The sequence below is a fragment of the Culex quinquefasciatus genome, chromosome 2 (assembly GCF_015732765.1).
Source record: "Culex quinquefasciatus strain JHB chromosome 2, VPISU_Cqui_1.0_pri_paternal, whole genome shotgun sequence".
Taxonomy (NCBI): domain Eukaryota; kingdom Metazoa; phylum Arthropoda; class Insecta; order Diptera; family Culicidae; genus Culex; species Culex quinquefasciatus.
The window spans coordinates 96,991,417-97,011,999 of record NC_051862.1 but is presented as its reverse complement, the minus strand read 5'-3'; the positions used below and the strand labels follow the sequence as shown (position 1 = coordinate 97,011,999).

General features: G+C 37.5%; 1 protein-coding gene across 5 annotated transcripts in view; it reads right to left on the bottom strand.

Annotated features, from left to right (window-relative positions):
* The window catches only part of LOC6031492 (optomotor-blind protein), a 202,543-nt gene that overhangs the window by 76,233 nt on the left and 105,727 nt on the right, over positions 1-20,583 (bottom strand). For 2 of the 5 annotated variants that reach the window (XM_038251814.1, XM_038251812.1), the window contains exon 5: positions 2,351-2,374. The exons of 2 other annotated variants lie outside the window; for them this stretch is intronic. In XM_038251814.1, the coding sequence (XP_038107742.1) occupies positions 2,351-2,374 (24 nt within the window). Of the gene's footprint in view, positions 1-2,094; positions 2,101-2,350; positions 2,375-20,583 lie in introns of all 5 variants that reach the window. One more of the 5 variants, XM_038251813.1, reaches the window with a different exon arrangement.

The window sequence follows — 20,583 nt, the reverse complement described above, 5'->3', positions numbered from 1 at the left end:
TTGCCAATCCCGGGTTTGACTCCGAGAGGGGATCTCAGGCGCTCGTAAAATGAGTTAATATCGAGAGCCACCGGCACTAATTTCTGCACACAATCTCCGCGTGAGAGTGAGTTCCGAAATGGCCGCGGAGGTCGAGAGAGTCGCGAGGGGATGCCTGTGCCGAGCAGGTTGCCTGGGTGGTCCTTCAGCAGCGGTGGTGGCCTCCGCGGAGGCCGCCTGCTTTGCTACTTGACCAGTCGTAAAGCGGCGATATCCGGTCCAATTGATTAGACGAATATCCGGTACACGCTGGCTTTGATGCGCGCGAGCACGACGGGATGTGATCGTCTAAGCAAGCCGTGACCTCCGCTTCTTGGGTGGTGCGTCTAATTAATCATGCACACGCGTGGTTGGTGGCTTGGTCCAACTAGTGTAAAAGTAGCTTGATAAGTCTGAAGCATTCATTTATCACAATTTCAGGCAAAAATATTGAATTTCTATCTATTTCTATTAATTCTGGAGCAAAAAACTGAGCTGTCTAGGTTGAGCTATACAGTTTCAAGTAACTATCGCGTTTGAAAAAGCTGTGGTGAATTAAAAATTGACATGGGTTGTTTTTTTAAATGAAGGATTTTTAAAAGAAATTTACGTCTGTTTGTCTGTGCTGCTAACTTTGTTTGGATTGGTTTGTTTGGCCAAAATAGCTAAAACTCAAAGACTAAACAGTTGAAAATCTTTGGCATTTAGGGTAGATACATTTATTACGGATCTAGCTGGAAATTGTATTGTCGGATCAAACGCAAAAAAAAAATAATAAAAAGAATCATCAAAGGTGAATGACAATTTGCTGTGATACAGTTATTTGAAGCTGCATTTCCAACTTTGTAATGCTACTTTAACAGAAAAAATGTTTATAAGCATTGAATTTGATTTGTTTGTACAAGTTGCACAACCGGACATAATAACAATTTTGTTTTTTGAATTTCTGATGTGAAACAATTTACTTTACCTGTAAACCTGGCATTCTTTTCATCACTAAAAATTACAGTACTAAAATCCCTTTCGGCATCTATTTGAGTGCTAAAAATCCCAGCTTTTCAGCACCTATATCACTCTTCAGTACTGTTTAGGATTTTGACAGCAAATGACATTCAAGCATAGAAACAAACGCTTTAAAGAAATAAATCCAATTCAAAGGGTGTTTCCAATAATTCAAAAAAAAATATTAGGGTGGTCTGAAAAATGTAAATTTTCGACGATTGCCGCAAAAAAAAATCATTTTTCAGAAAATCATAACTTCGTGCCGTGTAATCCTATTATAATGCCTGGACCAAAAACCGTCTGAATATATTTTTATCGGATTGCTCGGGAAATTTCACGCACGGTAATGAAAAATCATGTAAAGTCCAGATAAATGATTTTTTGAAAATAAAATCTGGGGTTTTGGAGCGCCGTGCGCAGAAACGGCAAATTTACGAAAGTGGGGAAAATTCACTCTTTTTACTAAAACTGCGATAATTGAAAGACGAAACTTTGAGCCACTTTTGTTCTGGTTGGTGCTCTTTTCAAATATAAGTGCTGTATATTTGTTTTAACAATTATTTATTTATAATTTGTAAATTGTAAATGTCAATCACTAACTTAAATGAATAATATTGTGAAATTTTGTCATAATTTTTGCTTCATTATTTTGAAATTTTAGCTTTAAAAAAACCCATTTCTGAACTACCAAATCATTGAACTTTTTACTAGAACAAAATTGTACTCGTTAATGAAGTTTCTGCATTCTATGATATTTGTTTAACCATTAAAGAGGCAGACAAAATACAATAAGTTTTAGAAGACATTTCCAGTATGGTCTGCTTCCACAAACCTGCCAAGTGCACCGGTAACAAAACGGTTAAACAACATTATCGTGCAACATTGTAGCATAGCCTGTATCAAGAGCTGCTGCTGCTGCCGCGGCATTCCAGAGAGTAATTAGCGAAATATTTGCAGCTCATATTTTAAACACACAACTGCGAGAGACAGATATAAAGGGTAAAAAGCAAGTTTTTTTTTTCCGTTTAGCGTTCACTTTTTTTTCTTTCCACCTTAACGCGCGCGCGCCAATACCTCAACCTGCACACACATGTGCGTTACAAAAACATTTATCATTTACAGATAAAGAGAAAAAAAAATAAAACAGCGAACACATACCGAACAGTCAACGGAGGCGGGAGATAGTTTTCGATGCAAAGAGTGCAACAACATAATTTCCGTTGCGAGGAGGGCCACGATCATCGGGAGGTCGTCCACAGCGTTTGTTTTGGTTTTGGTTGGCGTTTTATGATATTTTGGTTTAAGGTTAAAAATGTTCAAAATTACATACCCAGACGACGGAGGCATCGCCGACCTTGAAGATAAGAAAGTAAGCAGGCATTAATAAACGGGAAAATTTTATGGCATTTTTTTGGGGAGGAAGAGGGGCGGGGAATAATTTTATTTGAAGAAATAATTATTTTCTAAATATTGGATATTGTGAAGAAAAGGCATCAACTGTATTTAAAAAGGGGGGAAGGTGGTGTGGGACTCATAAACCACCCAATGTGAGCAATTATCATCATGGAGAGAGATACAAGGTGGTTAAGTCATAAAACGAGAGAGAGAGAGAGAGAGGGAGCTGCTCTCATGACTTTAGCCCTGAGGGGGGAAAGACCTCCGCCGAGTGTGGGGTGGTGAGTTACGGAAACGTGCCTCCTTCGCAAATGATCGTGGCCCAGGAAGCTCAGCTCGTCGACGTGGTCGTTTAGAGCTGATGAACATCAAGGTTCCCAGGAATAACTTCGTCAAACGGAGAGAAAGGGAGAAAGAGCAATCAGCAGGTTTGCGCTGGGTTGGCTGAATGGCTGAGGTCACGATGTGAGGTCGGTTGGTGGCGCCTCCTGCGCAGATGCTGGAGAAGAGCCAGGCGCCACTCCGCTCGATCTGGTGGACTTAAACCAAATAAAGAGACGTGCGCTTTTGGCGGTTTTTGGATCTTGCGGAGAGGGCGCCACAGTTTGATATCCGATATAAAAATCAATAAGTGGCGCCAACGTTTGGGAATGTGTCAAAAGACAGTTTTAGATGTTAGTTTAAAATTTTGTAGGCAAAATTAAAAAAATCTCCTAGCTCTTAGTCTCTATTGCTTTGTGGAGTTTTTTTAAGCATTTTTATTTGCATTTATTTGTGATGTTTTCACAATAATCAAATTGCAATCAAGCTCTGGAATGTTCAAAACATCAATGTTATATAGACCAAAACTTGTGCAAGGATCTGGCCTGATGTTGAAAATAAACAATTTAATGGCCAAAGTTCCTCAAAAACTGTAACTAAAAAAAATACGGGTTACATCCCATTTAAAATTCAAATGCAAAGCGCTAGCTCCTGTCACGTAAAATCATGCAGTAAGCCCACCGGAACAACCCCCTGAATGCCCGTCAAAAACTAATTTTGTTACATCCTGATGTCCATACCAAAATTATTAGACGATTCTGCCATACTACTGAGCATAGTTGCCACATCAAAAGGTACAAAAGTTGAAAAACTTGGGTAAAAGAAACTCCAAACCCAGTTAAAATCAACAAAAATTAATGACTTAGGGAAAAAATGTGATTGATATTTTGCAAATTTGTGACAGGCTGGATAACTGTACAGCATTACAGTTATCCAGCCTGTCAAAAATTTGCAAAATATCAATCAGCATTTTTGTGTTTTATTTTGGCAAATAACATTTTTTGTAATCATAAAAAACACATTTGAAAAGGATTTTTTTCCAATTAAACGTGTTTATCTCTGCTTCAGTGTCTGCACGTAAGTTTAAAAACTCGAAAAACCAAAACAGACCAGAAAAATGTTACATTTTTATACAATTGATGAAAATCAGCACTCTAATGAACGGCTTTAATTAATTTTTTTAGAACTGTTTTTTAGTGTTGGTTAGTAGGAAGTTTCGTTAACATAGCAACATTGAGGAAAATTTAGTGTTTTGAAATAAGAATTGCAAAAATATATTCATCCTTATTCTCATTGTAGAATTCAATAAAAACATAAAAAAGCTGCTAATATCAAAATTGAAAGTAATTTCTTATCAATTTAACAACACCCGTTTTTTTTTGTTTACTGAGTTGAAAAGTTGAAGAAAAATAGATGTTTTGAGACGGATTTGACTAATTTCAACTCATTACTAGGATTAGTGAATTTACACGATTTCACGGAAACCGTTTAGTTCGTGTCATTTTTATTTGGCCGTGAAATATTGTTAAATGTTGCGAAATTTGAAATAGTCAATTATCTAACTGTTCCATATCATATTTAAACATTGATTTTGTCTAATTCAAAAACACTGCTAGATTTCAAACAGACAATTTGGAAGTATATTTGGAAAATAAATTAAAACACACCATATTGTATTGATACATTGTTGATTAGTATGGTCTAAATGCGGTTCTTTTTATTTCGGTTGAATAATAATTAATCGCAAATTTCCTGCAAAATAAGCTAATATAGTAGTAATAGTAGTTTATGCAACAAGTTACAAAATGAAGATTTTTTCAACACGAGTCGTACATTTTTGGATAAATACGACGAGTGCTGAAAAAATCAAGTTTTGCAACGAATTGCTTACAACATTTTTTGCAATTCTGAAAATCGCTTTTTGAATGGGTTTTTATGCCAAACATCCGTATGCTAAGTAAGCCCAGCATTCAAAACAAAATAATATTGAAAAATGTTACTTTTCGACACTAGTGCTGAAAAGTTCAACTTTTCAGCACCCAGCTCAGTGCTGAAAAGTAGAACTTTTCAGCTCTGGTATTGAAAGGGTCTAATTTTCCATTCTGTTGTTTATGGTAGAGAAAAGTAGGCCGTTTCGTCGCTCGAGAATGACAGGAAAGGTAAGTAGTTTCACGTCGGAATTACAAAAAAAAACACATTTTATAACACTTGAACATTTGTTTCCTTATTATAGAAATAAATGTCAAAGAATGTTTTTTTTAATTTCTGTTAAGGGACCATGCATAATTCACGTGGACATTTTTTTGGTAATCTGTTACTTCCCCCCTCGAGGACAAAAAAAAATTTGTATGGATCGTGGACAATCGCCATACCCCTCCCCCCCTTAAGTGTTCACGTGGTTTATGGATGGTCCCTAAATTTGGTAGATTTTTGATTTTCATCACGTTACATGCAACTTAACGTGATGAAAATTAAAAAAAAAGATTTCAATATTTTGAGCAGTAAAGAAGATTTTTGTTCAATTTGTTTATTATAAAAACTATAATATCAAATGTATATAAGCTGCTTTTGATTGAATGTCATAATCTTCAGTTGAAAATTTGGTTACGACTTTTTTTCCGATCTGTTGTAAAAGCAAAATTTGTTGAACCATAAAGCAATTTGTTTGATTTAAAATAAAAAAAATTAATGCAGAAAACTATGAAAACGTAAAAAAATATTTCACTTATTTCAATGATTCTAGTGTTGGTGAATATGTCATTTAAGATGTGCATTTTGGAGTTATTGCAGGATTTTTCTGATATTCAAATTTGTGAAATTAGGATACGAAATACGAAGCTCAAGAAAATTATGTTAAATTTATGAAAATTTTACTCATAAAAATGCATTGAATATTTTGTTATATTTTATGTTTTGAACAACTGTTAGTTTTCAGTTCTTTCCTGTAAACTTTTTTTCTTAAATAACACACTCTACGCCACACTACACCGAATGTTTTTTTAATTTTGCAACATATTAGAAATATACTTATTTATGCATTTAAAATAAGCCCCCCCCCCCCCCCTTGAAAATTGGTTCGAAAAAGCAGGGGACAAAAATTTGGTTTTTCAAAAAACATTAAAATTTCAATGGAAATACAAGTCTAATCAACTGAGAACAATCTGAAATGTCTTTTACTGCATTGATAATCATTTTTACCATGTTTGGGCTTGTTTAAAAATATTTTAAACTTTTATGAAATTACAATGTACAGCAAATACTTTCTTTTTCTCGCAAAAATTTCCCCTTTCCCCCTCCCCACGGCTTTGGTTAGAGTCAAGGGCAATAAACTCCAAAAAATATTTGTAAAGGCCTAAAAAAAATTACATTTTCATAATCTGTGGAAAAGTTTTACAAACAAATAGCCAGTGTAATTTAAGTCTCAATTACTAAGACGTACCTAATGACACCATTCAAAACCTCCGAGATGATAATGGGTTCGAGTACCTTCGCCTATCCACTATCAACCCAGCGCATCTCCAAATGAAAAACATCCCGTCAGAACCAATGGAAATTACGCACCACCCACCCACTGCGTGCAAAGCAAAACCTGAGCTCTTCTCCCCATTAGTTGGTGCACAATATTGCAACGAAGCTGGGTAGTTGTCACCAGTTCTCTCCCGTTTATGATGAGTCAATAACGACACTCACTTGCAGACACCATCGTCAGTCGGCATTATCATCATTACCCGACCCGACAACCGACAACAACAACAACATCATCATCTACATCAGTCCTCAGATCTTCGTTGTGCCATCTTGTCGCAAAGTGCCACACGTCATACATGTTTGCTTAAAATAAATGTAATTTTATTCATTTCTTGCCACATGTTGCAATGTTGCCACTCGTCATACATTTTTTTCACGTCATACAAATTTTCGCTTTAAAGCTGATACGTACGACAAGATAGCACAACGCCGAAGCAATCTTCAACTCGCAATCTTGATCTGCGTCTCCAAGGAGAATCATTCACAGACAACCAGACCCTGGACTGGTCAGGCCGTTTGGATCATCCTTTCGGCTTACAAGCGCACAAGTCCCTAAGCCAATCGACTTAAGGAGAGAGGAATCGCGACCAAGTGGTGACAGGAGGAGGGAAAAAAAGCCAATTTAGAGTCTTTAATTTTAATTACTGCTTCGGTCCGGGGTCGTGGCGGTGAGAAAGAGAAGACACCCGGCATTTCTCCTTCCCTCTAACGGTGGGGTGTACGGGAATTGGTCGCGGCCGGCTCTCGAGACCAAAGTGGTTAAGCTTAAACAAATGAAGTGGTGGTATTGTTATCCGAGCATTCGTTGGTGAAGGTTGTCTGAATCAACATGACTCGTCGCGTCCCGGCGCAAAACGCCGGCAATATTGCCCTACCTGCGGCTCAAGCAGGCAAAAAAGTGGGAATTTCCAAAAGGAAGGTTGAGGCCTCAACTGATGGCCAAAAACCGGGAATTTCCAAAAGGAAGGTGCTTTTGGAAGTGACATCGAACAGCAAAAAGACGAAAAAGAGCGACGGTACTGTACCGATGGATGAGGAGGAGGAGAACTCTTCATCGCACGAGGAGCAGCTTTTGAAGAACAACAAGTTCGCTGGACTGCCTGACGAGGACCAGGTAGCGGAAGCAAAGGAGAATGAAGTGAAACAGCGAAAGGAGAAACTGCCTCCTTTTTATGTGAGGCAATCAGCAGCAACGATCGACTTTCGAGCGGGGCTGGTTGAACTCATCAAGTCTGGGAAAGTCCAAGGCAACATTCGTCTGTGTCAGGACGGATTTAAGGTGCTGGTGCAATCCAGGCAGCACTATCAACTGGTCAAGGATTACTTGACCGAAAACGAGGCGGAGTACTTTACCCATGATGTCGTCATGGATAAGCCGTACAAAATCGTCGTCAGAGGTCTGTACGACATGCCAGTGGAGGAATTAGCTGCCGAGCTAAAAGTTTTGAAACTGGATGTGTTGGCCGTGCACAAAATGAGCCGACGCAACAAAGACATCAAGTACCGTGACCAGCTCTACCTGCTGCATTTGGCTAAGGGATCGACGACGCTTCCTGAGCTGAAGGCAATTCGAGCGGTTTTCAACATTATCGTGTCGTGGGAGCGATACCGACCAGTGCATCGTGACGTCACACAATGCTTCAACTGCCTGGGCTTCGGGCACGGAGGTAAGAACTGCCACCTGAAGCGTCGTTGCGCCAAATGTGGTACCGATGCGCACATCACATCCCAGTGCATCCAAGATTCGCTGGTGAAGTGCCTCAACTGCAACGGTGAGCACTCGTCAACCGACCGAAAGTGCCCCAAGAGAGCTGAGTTCGTGAAAATTCGGCAGCAAGCATCGACGAAGAATCAGCCTCAGCGTCGTAGAACTCCTCCAGCCCTGGTGGAGCAAAATTTTCCACCTCTTCAACCGCGACGCCAGGTCCCGAACTTGGCACCGTTGCCGTTGGATCCCAGGAAGAGAGCTGAGATGAATCATCCACGGCCGGGTTCCAGCCAGGAGCCGAGACCGCCACCACCGGGCTTCAGCCAGGAGCCAAGACCAACCCAAGAACCAGCAGTTGAGGAAAATGGTAATGATCTTTACACCTCAACCGAACTCCTCAATATTTTCAAACAGATGTCCGCTGCACTGCGTGGATGCAAAACCAAGACCCAGCAGATTGAAGTGCTGACCTCGTTCGTCATCCAGTATGGATCGTAGGTCCCTCAAGCTGCTGAATTGGAACGCTTGCTCCATTAGGAGGAAGAACTTAGAGCTGGTGGATTTTCTTCGCGAGAAGGAGATCGACGTAGCTGCCATCACGGAAACTCATCTGAAGCCCGGTGAAAAAGTTTATCTGCAAAACTACAAGATCGCGACGCAGCTCGATAGGACCACCTCTGGAGGAGGAGGTGTGCTTGTCGCTGTTCATCGTGATCTCAAGCCACGCCGGCTGCCACACTTCAAGCTGGACATCATCGAGGCCGTTGGGGTGGAAATTCCCACTTCGGTTGGCCCAGTACTCTTCATTGCTGCATACTGCCCACGTCAGGTGAATTCCAGAGATGGTTCAGCAGCAAAACTGAAGAGCGATATCCAGAAGCTGACACGGCGGAGCGCAAAGTACATCATCGCTGGTGACCTCAACGCGAAGCATGAAGTTTGGGGCAACAGCAGGAGGAATCGGAACGGAGTGATTCTGCACAACGATCTGCAAAACGGATACTACAACGTTGTGAGTCCGGATCGTCCAACGAGGGTGGCTCGGTCTGGGAATCACTCAATCATCGACTTCTTCATTACCAATATGGCTGAGAACGTGGCTCATCCTGAGGTGTTTGAAGAGTTGAGTTCTGATCACTATCCGGTGGTTGTGGAGGTTGGAGCTTCCGTTACTCCGCAGCGGCAACCAACCCGGAAAGATTACCACAACGTTGACTGGCAGCAGTTTCAGCAAGTGGTAGACAGCAACATCGACTATGATCAACACCCGGAAACTTCTGCTGATATTGATCGTTCGCTGGAGGTGATCCAGCAGGCTATCAACCAAGCAGAGGCTGCCAACGTTCGGGAGGTTCCTGTTAATTTTAAGGTAACTGATATTGACGTAGATACTAAACACTTGATTAGACTTAGGAATGTTTATAGGAGACAATATCAACGGACTGGGGACTATGACAAAAGATTTCAGTGAACAATTTGAACAAAATCATACAAGACCGACTTGACAATATCAGAAATCAAGAATTTTCAAAACATGTAAGCCAGCTTGGGAATTATTCAAAACCATTTTGGAAACTTTCAAAAGTTCTTAAAAACAAACCAAAGCCTATTCCTCCTCTTATTGTTGAGGATTCTCCTTTGATTACATCCGAGGAAAAGGCAAATGCACTTGGGCTTCATTTTGTTAGTTCACATAATCTTGGCGCTTCCATGACCAGCCGTAAAGAAACATCAGTTGCCAATAGTATTTCAACAATCAATGACTCTACCTTTGAATTTCCTGCAGATTCCCATGTTTCTGGTGAGGAAGTCAAAGTTGCAGTTAAACAAATGAAAAATATGAAAGCTCCTGGCTTTGATAACATTTTAATCTAGTGTTGAAAAAACAGAGTGATCAGTTCTTTCAACATCTAGCCAATATTTTCAATAAATGTTTGCAACTTGGTTACTTCCCCACCAATTGGAAGCTGGGCAAAGTCATACCAATTTTGAAGCCTCAAAAGATCCAACATCGCCAACAAGTTATCGTCCCATTAGTCTTTTGAGTAGTCTGTCCAAACTCTTTGAGAAGGTCATCTATTCAAGGCTTTTGGATTTTACCAACGATAATAATATAATTTTGAATGAGCAGTTTGGCTTCCGAAAGGGACATAATACTGCTCATCAGCTTACGAGAGTAACTAAAATCATCAAGCAGAACAAGCTTGAGTCTAAATCAACTGCTATGGCTTTGTTGGATGTTGAGAAGGCTTTTGACAATGTTTGGCATGATGGTTTGATACATAAACTGTATTTATACGGTTTTCCAATGTATCTTATCAAAATTATCCAGCACTATCTTTCGGAGAGATCGTTCAGGGTTTTTCTGAATGGGATTGCTTCTGGATTATTCAACATTGATGCTGGGGTTCCCCAAGGAAGTATTCTTGGCCCACTTCTGTACAATATTTTTACATCTGATTTGCCTACTCTTCCTGGTAATGGTGTGTTGTCACTTTTGCTGATGACACTGCCGTTATTTATAAGGGTAAAATAACCAGATATTTAGTTGGCCGTCTTCAGAAGGGTCTTGACGTTCTTTCCGAATACTTTGGCGACTGGAAAATTCGCATAAATGCAGCCAAAACTCAAACCATCATTTTTCCACTTTCCAAATCGGCCCGATTTGTCCCAAAGGATGATGTTTTGATTAAAATGAATGATGTTTCAATACCCTGGTCAAAGGAAGTTGTCTATTTAGGTCTCATACTTGACTCGAAACTATTGTTTCGGCAGCATGTAGATAAAATATTGAACAAGTGCAGCATTCTCATCAGGTGTTTGTATCCTTTAATTAACAGAAAATCAAAGCTATCTTTGAAAAATAAGCTAGCAGTTTACAAACAAATAATTTACCCCGTTATTGAGTATGCAGTACCTGTTTGGGAGTGTTGCGCTAGAACTCATAAATTGAAGCTCCAGCGTGTCCAAAACAAGGTACTCAAAATGGTTTTGAATGTTCCTGGCTGGACAAGATCAAGTGAGGTTCATGAATTAGCAGAAGTAAAAATGTTGGATCAGAAGATTCAAGAAAAATGTTTGAAATTCAGGGAAAAATGTGCTATATCTGAATACCCCTTGATTCAAGGATTGGTTTAGTTTATGGTAAGTTTAAGTTAGTTTTAGGTTAGGTTATGTTTTCTTGACATTTTTTTTTCCTCATTGTACCTAGTGTTACAAAAATGATAAATCATATACTTTTAAAGTTATGAAAATAAACAGTGTTTAAATCACGAAAAGCAAACTAAAGCTGAAGAGCCACAGCTGACCACTTATTATGTAAACCAAATGTAATTATTATAAGAAAGATTCAATAAAGTATATTTAATTCAAAAAAAAAAAAAAAAAAAATGAAGTGGTATTTTCTGACCGTCGTTTGTCTTAGCCCCCCTCACCGGATCTCTCTCTCTCTCTCGTGTGTGCGAGTTCGAGCTCTTTATAACTTTTCTCTCTGATTTTTGCATATTAATTGATAATAATGAGAAAAAGACCACCCTACAATTTCAATAACTTTTCTTCTTCGCACCATCGTGGCCGTGTTGTTTTGCAAGTTTTTTTTCGAGTTCGTTATTAAGAGATGGTGTGGCGGCGGTGCTGGAAGATATTTCTTCTTTTAATGACGACTAGTTTCCTGTGGACCGTTTAGCAGAGGTAGGTAGGGGAAGTGGTGGTGGGGCAGGACCCAAATGGAGACCTCCATGAAGGCAGTTTAATGAAACGAGGGTCGTCGTCGTCGTCATCCCCATCATTTTGCGGAAACATTGGTGTTAAATAGTGCATACGCGCAAACGAACTCGTCCTCGACCATCGAACTTTAAATTGGATTTCAGAATAATGCCAACAAGTGGCTTACCCACCATGGGAAACAATGCCGACGACGTCGTAAAGTTGCAACGCGACCGGTAATAAATATCCGCACCGCTATAAAGCACCAAATATGCTAATTTATCGACCGTCGACCGCAGTGTACCAATTTGCATCAGAAGCTGGATCTTCGGATCTCCATCGATCCCCCTTTCCCAAACGGGAGGGAAGGACGGGGTCACCCACTTGATCCAGACGGGGGTCAACGCAACTCTGGATCTCGAAGGAGGAGGAGGTTGAAGGATTGTCGTACTAAACAAAAGGCAGACAGAACTGACGCAGACGGAGTGAAAGGAAAGGAGATTTTTATCTGGGTGACGCAGAACATCAACGAAGTGTGGTGGTGGTGATGATGGAACATCGCGAAACAGTTCGATGGAGTTGATGTTGAGGGTTTGGAGTTGAAGGTCGAAGTGTTGAACAGCATTGTTCATGAAACATTATTTCGAATATCTATGTCACTTTCGCTTGATCTTTGCTAAAGAATTAAAATTTAAGATCGTTTTGAAAATGTTTTTTTTTTTAATTTTATATATTCTAAACATAAAAAGTCAAGGAAAATAACTTTTGTAACGTTCATAATTAAAAATAAAACATTTGACTTTTGGCTTAAAATGCAAGCAGATTTTATTTCGATAAATCGATAAATTCGATAGACAAGGTCAAAGCAGTTCAAATAATTTTTAATAAGAGCAATTTCAGCTAAAATCAGAAATTATTTAGAGACTCTTTATCTCTCCAATATCAATGGAATTTTGAAGACACGTTATCTAAGCGTCACATAAGCTATTTTTGTGTTTATGGAGCTAGATGCACACGAGAATGACTTTGAGAAGGGCGTTAGCTTTTTAGATATTGTTGTTCTTTCATAATTCAAATATTGCTGTATCTCGATGCCATTGCATCGTATCACAAAGTGGTCAAAGACAAAGTTGTAGAAAATTTGACGGGATTTTAGAAAATAAAAAACTTTGAAAGAAAAAACAACGCCACTTCTATGATACATTTTGATCCTAAAGTTTAAACATCAAATTTGAAGGTGAGGGCACTTTTTTTCGCTATTTTTTTTGTGAAAAGAGGCTAATATTTGCAAAAAGCATCACGAAAAGAGCAGGATGGTGTGTCTCTTCTCAAAAATACAAAAATCATTTAAAAAAAACTGCTTTTTTGAAAAGTAGTCTAAATGTTGAAATTTTCACAATTTTGACACATTTTTGCCAGACAATTTTACACAAAAGTTTCCATATTGACCATAGTTCACTCCTTGTGAAGATTGGAAGTTTGAAGGCTCCAAAAATAAAAATGTTGAAAAACAGGGGTTTTGGCCATCTTTCTGCAATATTTTTACTGAAAAACTCGTCCAATTTTCCATAGCCTTTGCAACATACTGACCTTACTTTAGAAAATCTCAAAAACATAGTTTGAAAAGTTTAAAAAGTTAGTGACTTACATTATGAAAACATTGATAAATTGGATTATTTTAATACTCTCCAAGTGGCATGTTTTTCTCAATGAAATTCAGATCAAGCCATAAAACGGACTACATCGTCGGTTTTTTTGTGAACAATTATACACTGAGAACATTTTATATTAGTTCTTAAGTAACTAGTTTTGAGTGTTTTTGAAAAAGAATTCAAAAATATCTTTTGATTTATAGTCATTTTCAATAGAACAACTTTTAAAGCAAACTAGAAAAATGTTTGTTTAATGCATCAAAATTGGTTTTCAAATTTCTAAAGATTTAAAAAAATAAAATTTGGAATTTTTTAACTAACTTTTGAGGTTATTTTTTCAAAGTTTATAAACTTTGTTGAACAAACATTTCACTAACAATTTTTAAATGAAATATTCTAAATAACCTTACCAACAGTCAATTTGAATAGTGAATTTCAATTTGCAAACTTTCAGGGAGAATTTTGTAAGTGTTGTTGTTGTTGTTGAAGGTCACCCCGGTTCATAAAAATACAATGTTCAATGAAGCTATTTTTAAAGTACTATTGAAAAATCATTATTGGAAAATTATTTCAATTACGAAAATTTTGGTACCATAACATTTATAGGTCATCGCTGAAATTTTTGAAGTTATCGCAGTTTTAGTGAAAAAAGTCGATTTTTCCCGTTTTCGTCATTTTCCCATTTTTGCGCGTGGCGCGTCGAAAAACCAAGTTTTTATTTTCAAAAAAACGTATCTCAGAGTATTGAAAACATAACTTCACCATTTTTTGATATGCCATGTAAAACTTTCCGAGGAATCTGATAAACATATTTTTAGACATAGGCTCTCTGGTCCCGAGACCTTCCAAACAGCATTTTAAGTATTCATACGACCTTTTCAAATGTTAATGAAAATGTTTGGAACTTCTAACTATTTTTCACAAATAGCCAAACTAATCACCTTTCTTTTCTGTTTAAGACAGCTAAAGTCGGATGAAATGGCGCGGAGATATGATTATTTGTCGTCTGCCTGTGTGGATCAATCGGACCGCGCACTGGACTCACAATACAGAGGTCGCCGGTTCGAATCCCGAGGCGGACGCAAAAATGCTAAGTGTAAATATAGGTATTCGGTGCCCTCTCCCCGTGCCCATACCTTCACACTTAGCAGACCCGGGAGGCGGAGTCTTGTCGCTAAAAGAACGATACACGCCTGTGGATCCGTTGACGAAACCGCAAGGTTTAAGAGGGCCACACATTATAAGGTGTTACGTCGATTCCGTTTTTTTATGATTATTTGAAAAAAGTGGTTTTTGCGAAAATCGACGAAAATTGCCATTTTTCGAACCACCCTAACACGGCGTAGGTCACCCTAATGACCAAACAAAAAAGTACGGGTCTTATTATTTCGGCCCCCAGAAAAAAATTGAGCTCGATCGGAGAACTTTATTTCGAATCATGCTGTTTTCGTGGGGGATTGCTGTATATAAATGCAGAGAAAAGTCTTACATTTTTTTAAATAGATTGAAAATCAAAGTCACCACAGTTTACAGTACTTTTGAAAATTGATAAAAAAAATACTTCCGGTAGATCATACGAGCTTCAATATTGGAAGACTTTACTTTATTTCGAAATAAATTTGGTAATCGATTTAAATTGAATTCGAAAATGCCTACTGAATCTAAATTTATCCTTCTCAATTTTTGAAATTATTTTTAAACTATTTAGAATACATTTCAAATTTGAATGTTTTACGGATGTCATCGACCGTTGGAGTAGGCTTGAATTTATAGAAATTAATTTATTTGCTGCATAGTATCTGATAATTTTCAACGATATTTCAATGCCTAGTTAAATTTAGATGTTTAGGAACAAATGTGGATGCGGTTCATAACTAAATAGAAACTTAAATGTCTAAAAAAATATTTAAAATAATTTAAATGCATGAAAAAATTAGAGTGAAAACAATTAAATATCATTTTTTGTGTGTTTGCGTATTTTGATTTTATAATTGATGCAAATTAATTTTGTGTTTAAAACAGAGTGAGATGCTGTGAACATTTTCAAATGGTCCTATCTACAAAAGAAACCCACCAGGAATATTGAAAAATATTGTAGAATTGATGTTAAACGAGGTTACATAGTATTTGTCATGTTTGTGTTCAAGATTTGTGGAATTGAGTTTGAATAAATATATCGATACAGTAATAATAAAAACAAATCGAATTAAATAATTATTTTTTTGCAATTCCGTCGTGAAACTACTTACTTTTTTTGTCATGCTTGAACGACGAAATAGCCTACTTTTCTGTACCAAAAATAACAGAATCGAATAGCAACACTTTTCAGCACTTGTTTAGAAAAGTAAAACTATTCAACATTTTTTTTATTTAAACGATTTATTGACAAAATACATGAAAATTTGACATAAAATTTCACTCAGTGTGTGTTTTTTGGAATTGCAAAAAATGTTGTATGGAACTCGTTGCAAAACTTGATTTTTTCAGCACTCTTCGTATTTATCCAACTCGGTGAACCTCGTTGGATAAATGTACGGCTAGTACTGAAAAAATCCTCTTTTTGCAACTTGTTGCATAAACTACTATTAAATCACAGATTTTCAAAAAAAAAACTGAACCTTTCCTCCATCATTCTTTTACTCGGGTATGCTCCCCGACTGATCCTCACTGCGAATGATCTGACCACGATCGACAGGTCCCTCTCAGAAACGATCAAACCGTCAGACACAGCGCAGAAGTGGTGGTCGCGGCGGGCGGGTAAATATTTATAATTTCCGAATCCAACCCGAAACCGAGGCATAAAAAAACACATCGATCGAATCTAGAACAAAAGGAGGAACCAGCAAGGCAAGGGTTTAATGAAAACGAAACTAAGGGTAAAGGAAGATCGAAGGGGAAGGAGGGCAGCCCAAACTGTCCTATATCGAAGAAATCAACATAAATAATGTGGCGCCCGTTGGACCCGAAAATGTTGCATTTATATCGGGCCGACCGTCAGCGCCGGCTTGGATCCCGCGTGGACTCCGAGACTTCTTCTTCTTTTTTGCTGGGTGAGTTCTCGGGAAGAGTCGGAAAAAAATCGCAGGAGGCCACGCAGGGAAGGGAGGGGGATGCTGGCTGGCGCGTACTCTGGTCACTGAGTCATGGGCGGTGGTTGTTTGGGGGGAAAGGGGGATGTTCCACATACTGGCGATGCCGCCTGCGTGTACCGTGGAATGTTCTGTATGTTGTACGTTCCCGGTGGCGTTCTCGTCTCGGTGCGTCTCATGCTCTTTGTGCTGGACGCGCGGCATATTGGCAGAAGGGGGTTGTCCACAGATGACGTAAGTATGTAAGTGTGTAAGTATGATTCTTGTGGATTCTTTAGACTGATTTTACCTTGAAGATTAAAAAAATCACGTCATTTATGGACGCCCCTCACGGTTAGCACAAACAAACAGACCAACAAAAAAAAGTAAAGGAGAAATAAAGTAATAAGCGGATACTTTTCGGTGGCACTCCGCTATTGTATGCTTATTGGGGCGACTGGGGCAGACTTGGGTACCCCCGTCAAAGGGGGAGGGGAGGGAGAATCTAAATCTGATGACACTGCGGCACGGGAGAGACACTGAAAAGTGCGCGGAATGGAATGATGATGGATGCCGTCTCCGAGATGGACGCCGCCGCCGGTGCGTTATGAGCGATAAATCATGAAGAAGATTCCAATTAGGAGATGCTTATCAGGCGTGTTCATTTTCACGGTGGAATTTTGGCGGGATTTTGGGGGCCTTTTCGTGGTGGTTTGATTTGTTTAGGGCGGCTGACAAAGTGTATCAAATTATGGGAGGAATCTGTGGAAGGTGACTTTTTTTGGTGGTCAAACAAAAGTTTTATCACGAAACGTATCAAAGTTTCAGCTTGGAACAGTCAAAAGTATTGTTTTCAAACATAATATCAAGTTTAACGAATAATATCAAGTAAAACTTCTCGTGAAGCTTATCATAATTTTGCGACACATCACACGATAAATAACATCTCGTTTGAAAGCTAGAACATTTTTTGGAGATTTCATCCAGCATAAAGCGACGAACCTTAGTTCCATTGATAATTTTATTTGATTTTCTTTAATCAGGTCACACCTCACTGCAATAATTATTGAATATAGTTGCTGATAATTTTTAAATAAACTTAAATTCTGTAGTCAACAAACTGAATGTTCAAAATGATCAATAGGTAAGAAAATGAAACACCAACAATTTCTTTACGACCTTTTTCATAGAATCTAGTTTGAAGTCATAAAAAATATATGCCTGATTCAACTGAGCAAAAGTCAGTACTCTTCAGTATGGCTTTTTGATGAATTAATACTAAAAAAATGGTTGTGGGACATTTCGCCTAAAGTCATTTCGCCGATGGCTGCTTCGCGGGGTAAAAAACAGAAAACGAAAATAAGCAGTTAAAAACTTGGACTATTTTAAAAACTATTTTATTTATTGTTGGGAGTTTTTGCATTCTCTTCATTTGTTACTTTTTTTCAAACGTGACACGTTATTTTACTATTTATCAGATGATTTTATTCATTTCTGGGAGTTTTTACATTTTTTAAACATTATCAGTTGCTTTTACATTTAAATGAAAAAAGTCTTTTAAAATACATTTTACGGCTGCCCTGATGTTTTTCCATCTTTGGTTTTCAAAATATTGGCGAAATTTTTTTGTTTGTCGAATAAAAAACTTTTTGTAGTACTGTACAACGGAATTTCACAAAAAAGAATATTGTTGATCGATCTCAAATATGCTAAATATGATTTTAAACGCAGGAAATTGCATTTCAAATTATTTTCACCCATTGAGTGAAATTTTAACTCAAATTTTCATGTATTCATTGACAAAGAATCATTTAAATCAAAAAATGTTGAAAAGTGTTACTTTTCGAAAAAAGTGCTGAAAAGTTCAACTTTTCAGCACTCATTTCAGTGCTGAATAGCATAACTTTTCAGTATTCATTTTCAAATGTGTTGCTATTTGATTCTGTTATTTTTGGTACAGAAAAGTAGGCTATTTCGGCGTTCAGGAATGACAGGAAAAGTATGTAGTTTCACGACGGAATTGCAAAAAATAGTTTTTTGCCCATTGATTTTTCGGACCAATTTTGTAGGAATGGGGGGGTGCCATAAACTTCAAAAAATATTTGCAACGGCCTTACCTTTTCTTTGAAACATTACAAGTTCTTTAAAAATGATTTGGGCTTCAAAAAAAAAATAATTTCTGTATTGATACATTTCATTTCTTGGAGATTTTGCAGTTTCTACATAAATTACATTTATAGATTTAGCAATATTTTCATTGATTTCTTTTAAATTTGTTTAGAGTACAATAATATGAGGTGCAGTTCAAATATTAAAAAAAAAAAGATTTAGAACTTATATTCAGCTGAAAGTGAATAAAAAAATTCCTATTATTTGTAAAGCAAAAAAAAAAATTGGTTAAATATATCAGATTTAATAAAAAGAAGTGCACTTTTGTGAAACATTCACTGTATGCTGATAAGACAACTAAAATTCAGATTTTCATATGACAGCTGTCATTAAAGATAAATACATATTTTTATAGGAGCATAATAAGGAAATAAATTATAAAGTATCACATGAGACAAATATGCGTTATGTGCAGTTTAAACACTGTGATGTCTTATGTTCATGTTTTAAAATCTTTTTACAACAGTCTCCCTATTATTTAACATTGTAAGTAGAAATTTTTTAAGAAAGTTTTATTCAATTTCTGCATTTATAATTTTTTTTTATATTTTGTAAAAAAAATTAAGTGAAAAGATGATCTAAAATATTTTAAATACTTCCAATTCAGTTGAGCATTTGTTTTTCAAACGATAATAGATTATAGTTACCAACTAAATAAATCTGATGAATTTGACTTGAAGAATAGGTGAAAGCGAACTTACCTGAAAAGAGAAAAATGTAAAATTAGAGTTTGTTCAACAAAGGTTATTTATTTATAATTTATCAGTAAAAGGAAGCTTCTTTGAAAACTATATTACAAAAATATAAAGAACAGTTCATACTAGATTTTCGAACGTCTCGAATATCGAAGGTTTCCTGTAATTTTGGTATTTCGGCCGCCATCTTGTAATTAAAATTTTCAAATCAATTTAAAGTATTATGGAACTAAATGATCCTGACAAAAAAAACTATGATTCGATTATACGAAGGCTTGTTTTTTTGAGGACTTCGGATAGTTGAGGCTTAACTGTAATCTAAATTTCCATAGAAAACTAACTTAATCCACCTATGTGGTTGGAGCCTTCCTCACAACAATGGCTGTACACAAGTTTCATCTATTTTTTAGATCCGGCTTCCAAAAAGTACATCGATATCACTTAAGTGGCCATATCTCGAGACAGGGTTGCCAGATCTTCAATGTTTTTGACTCATTGGAAAGGTCTTTTGATAATCTAACCAACGATGGGTCGGATGATGGACCCGGACATAGTTTACATACATTTAAGTGAGATCCGGCTTCAGAAAAGTACATAAATGTCACTTAAGTGGCCATATCTCGAGACAGGGTTGCCAGACCTTCAATGTTTTGGACTCGTTGGAAAGATATTTTGATAACCTAACCAACGTTGGGTCGGATAGTGAAGCCGGACATAGTTTACATACATTTAAGTGAGATCCGGCTTCAAAAAAGTACATCATATCACTTAAGGGACCATATCTGAAGACAGGGTTGCCAGATCTTCAATGTTTTAGACTCGTTGGAAAGGTCTTTTGATAACCTAACCAACAATGGGTCGGATGATGGATCCGGACATAGTTTACATACATTTAAGTGAGATCCAGCTTCAAAAAAGTACATCAATATCACTTAAGTGGCCATATCTCGAGACAGGGTTGCCAGATCTTCAATGTTTTGGACTCGTTGGAAAGGTCTTTTGATAACCTAACCAACAATGGGTCGGATGGTGGATCCGGACATAGTTTACATACATTTAAGTGAGATCCGGCTTCAAAAAAGTACATCAATATCACTTAAGTGGCCATATCTCGAGACAGGGTTGCCAGATTTTCAATGTTTTAGACTCGTTGGAAAGGTATTTTGATAACCTAACTAACGTCGGGTCGGATAGTGGAGCCGGACATAGTTTACATACATCTAAGTGAGATCCGGCTTCAAAAAAGTACATCATATCACTTAAGGGACCATATCTGAAGACAGGGTTGCCAGATCTTCAATGTTTTAGACTCGTTGGAAAGG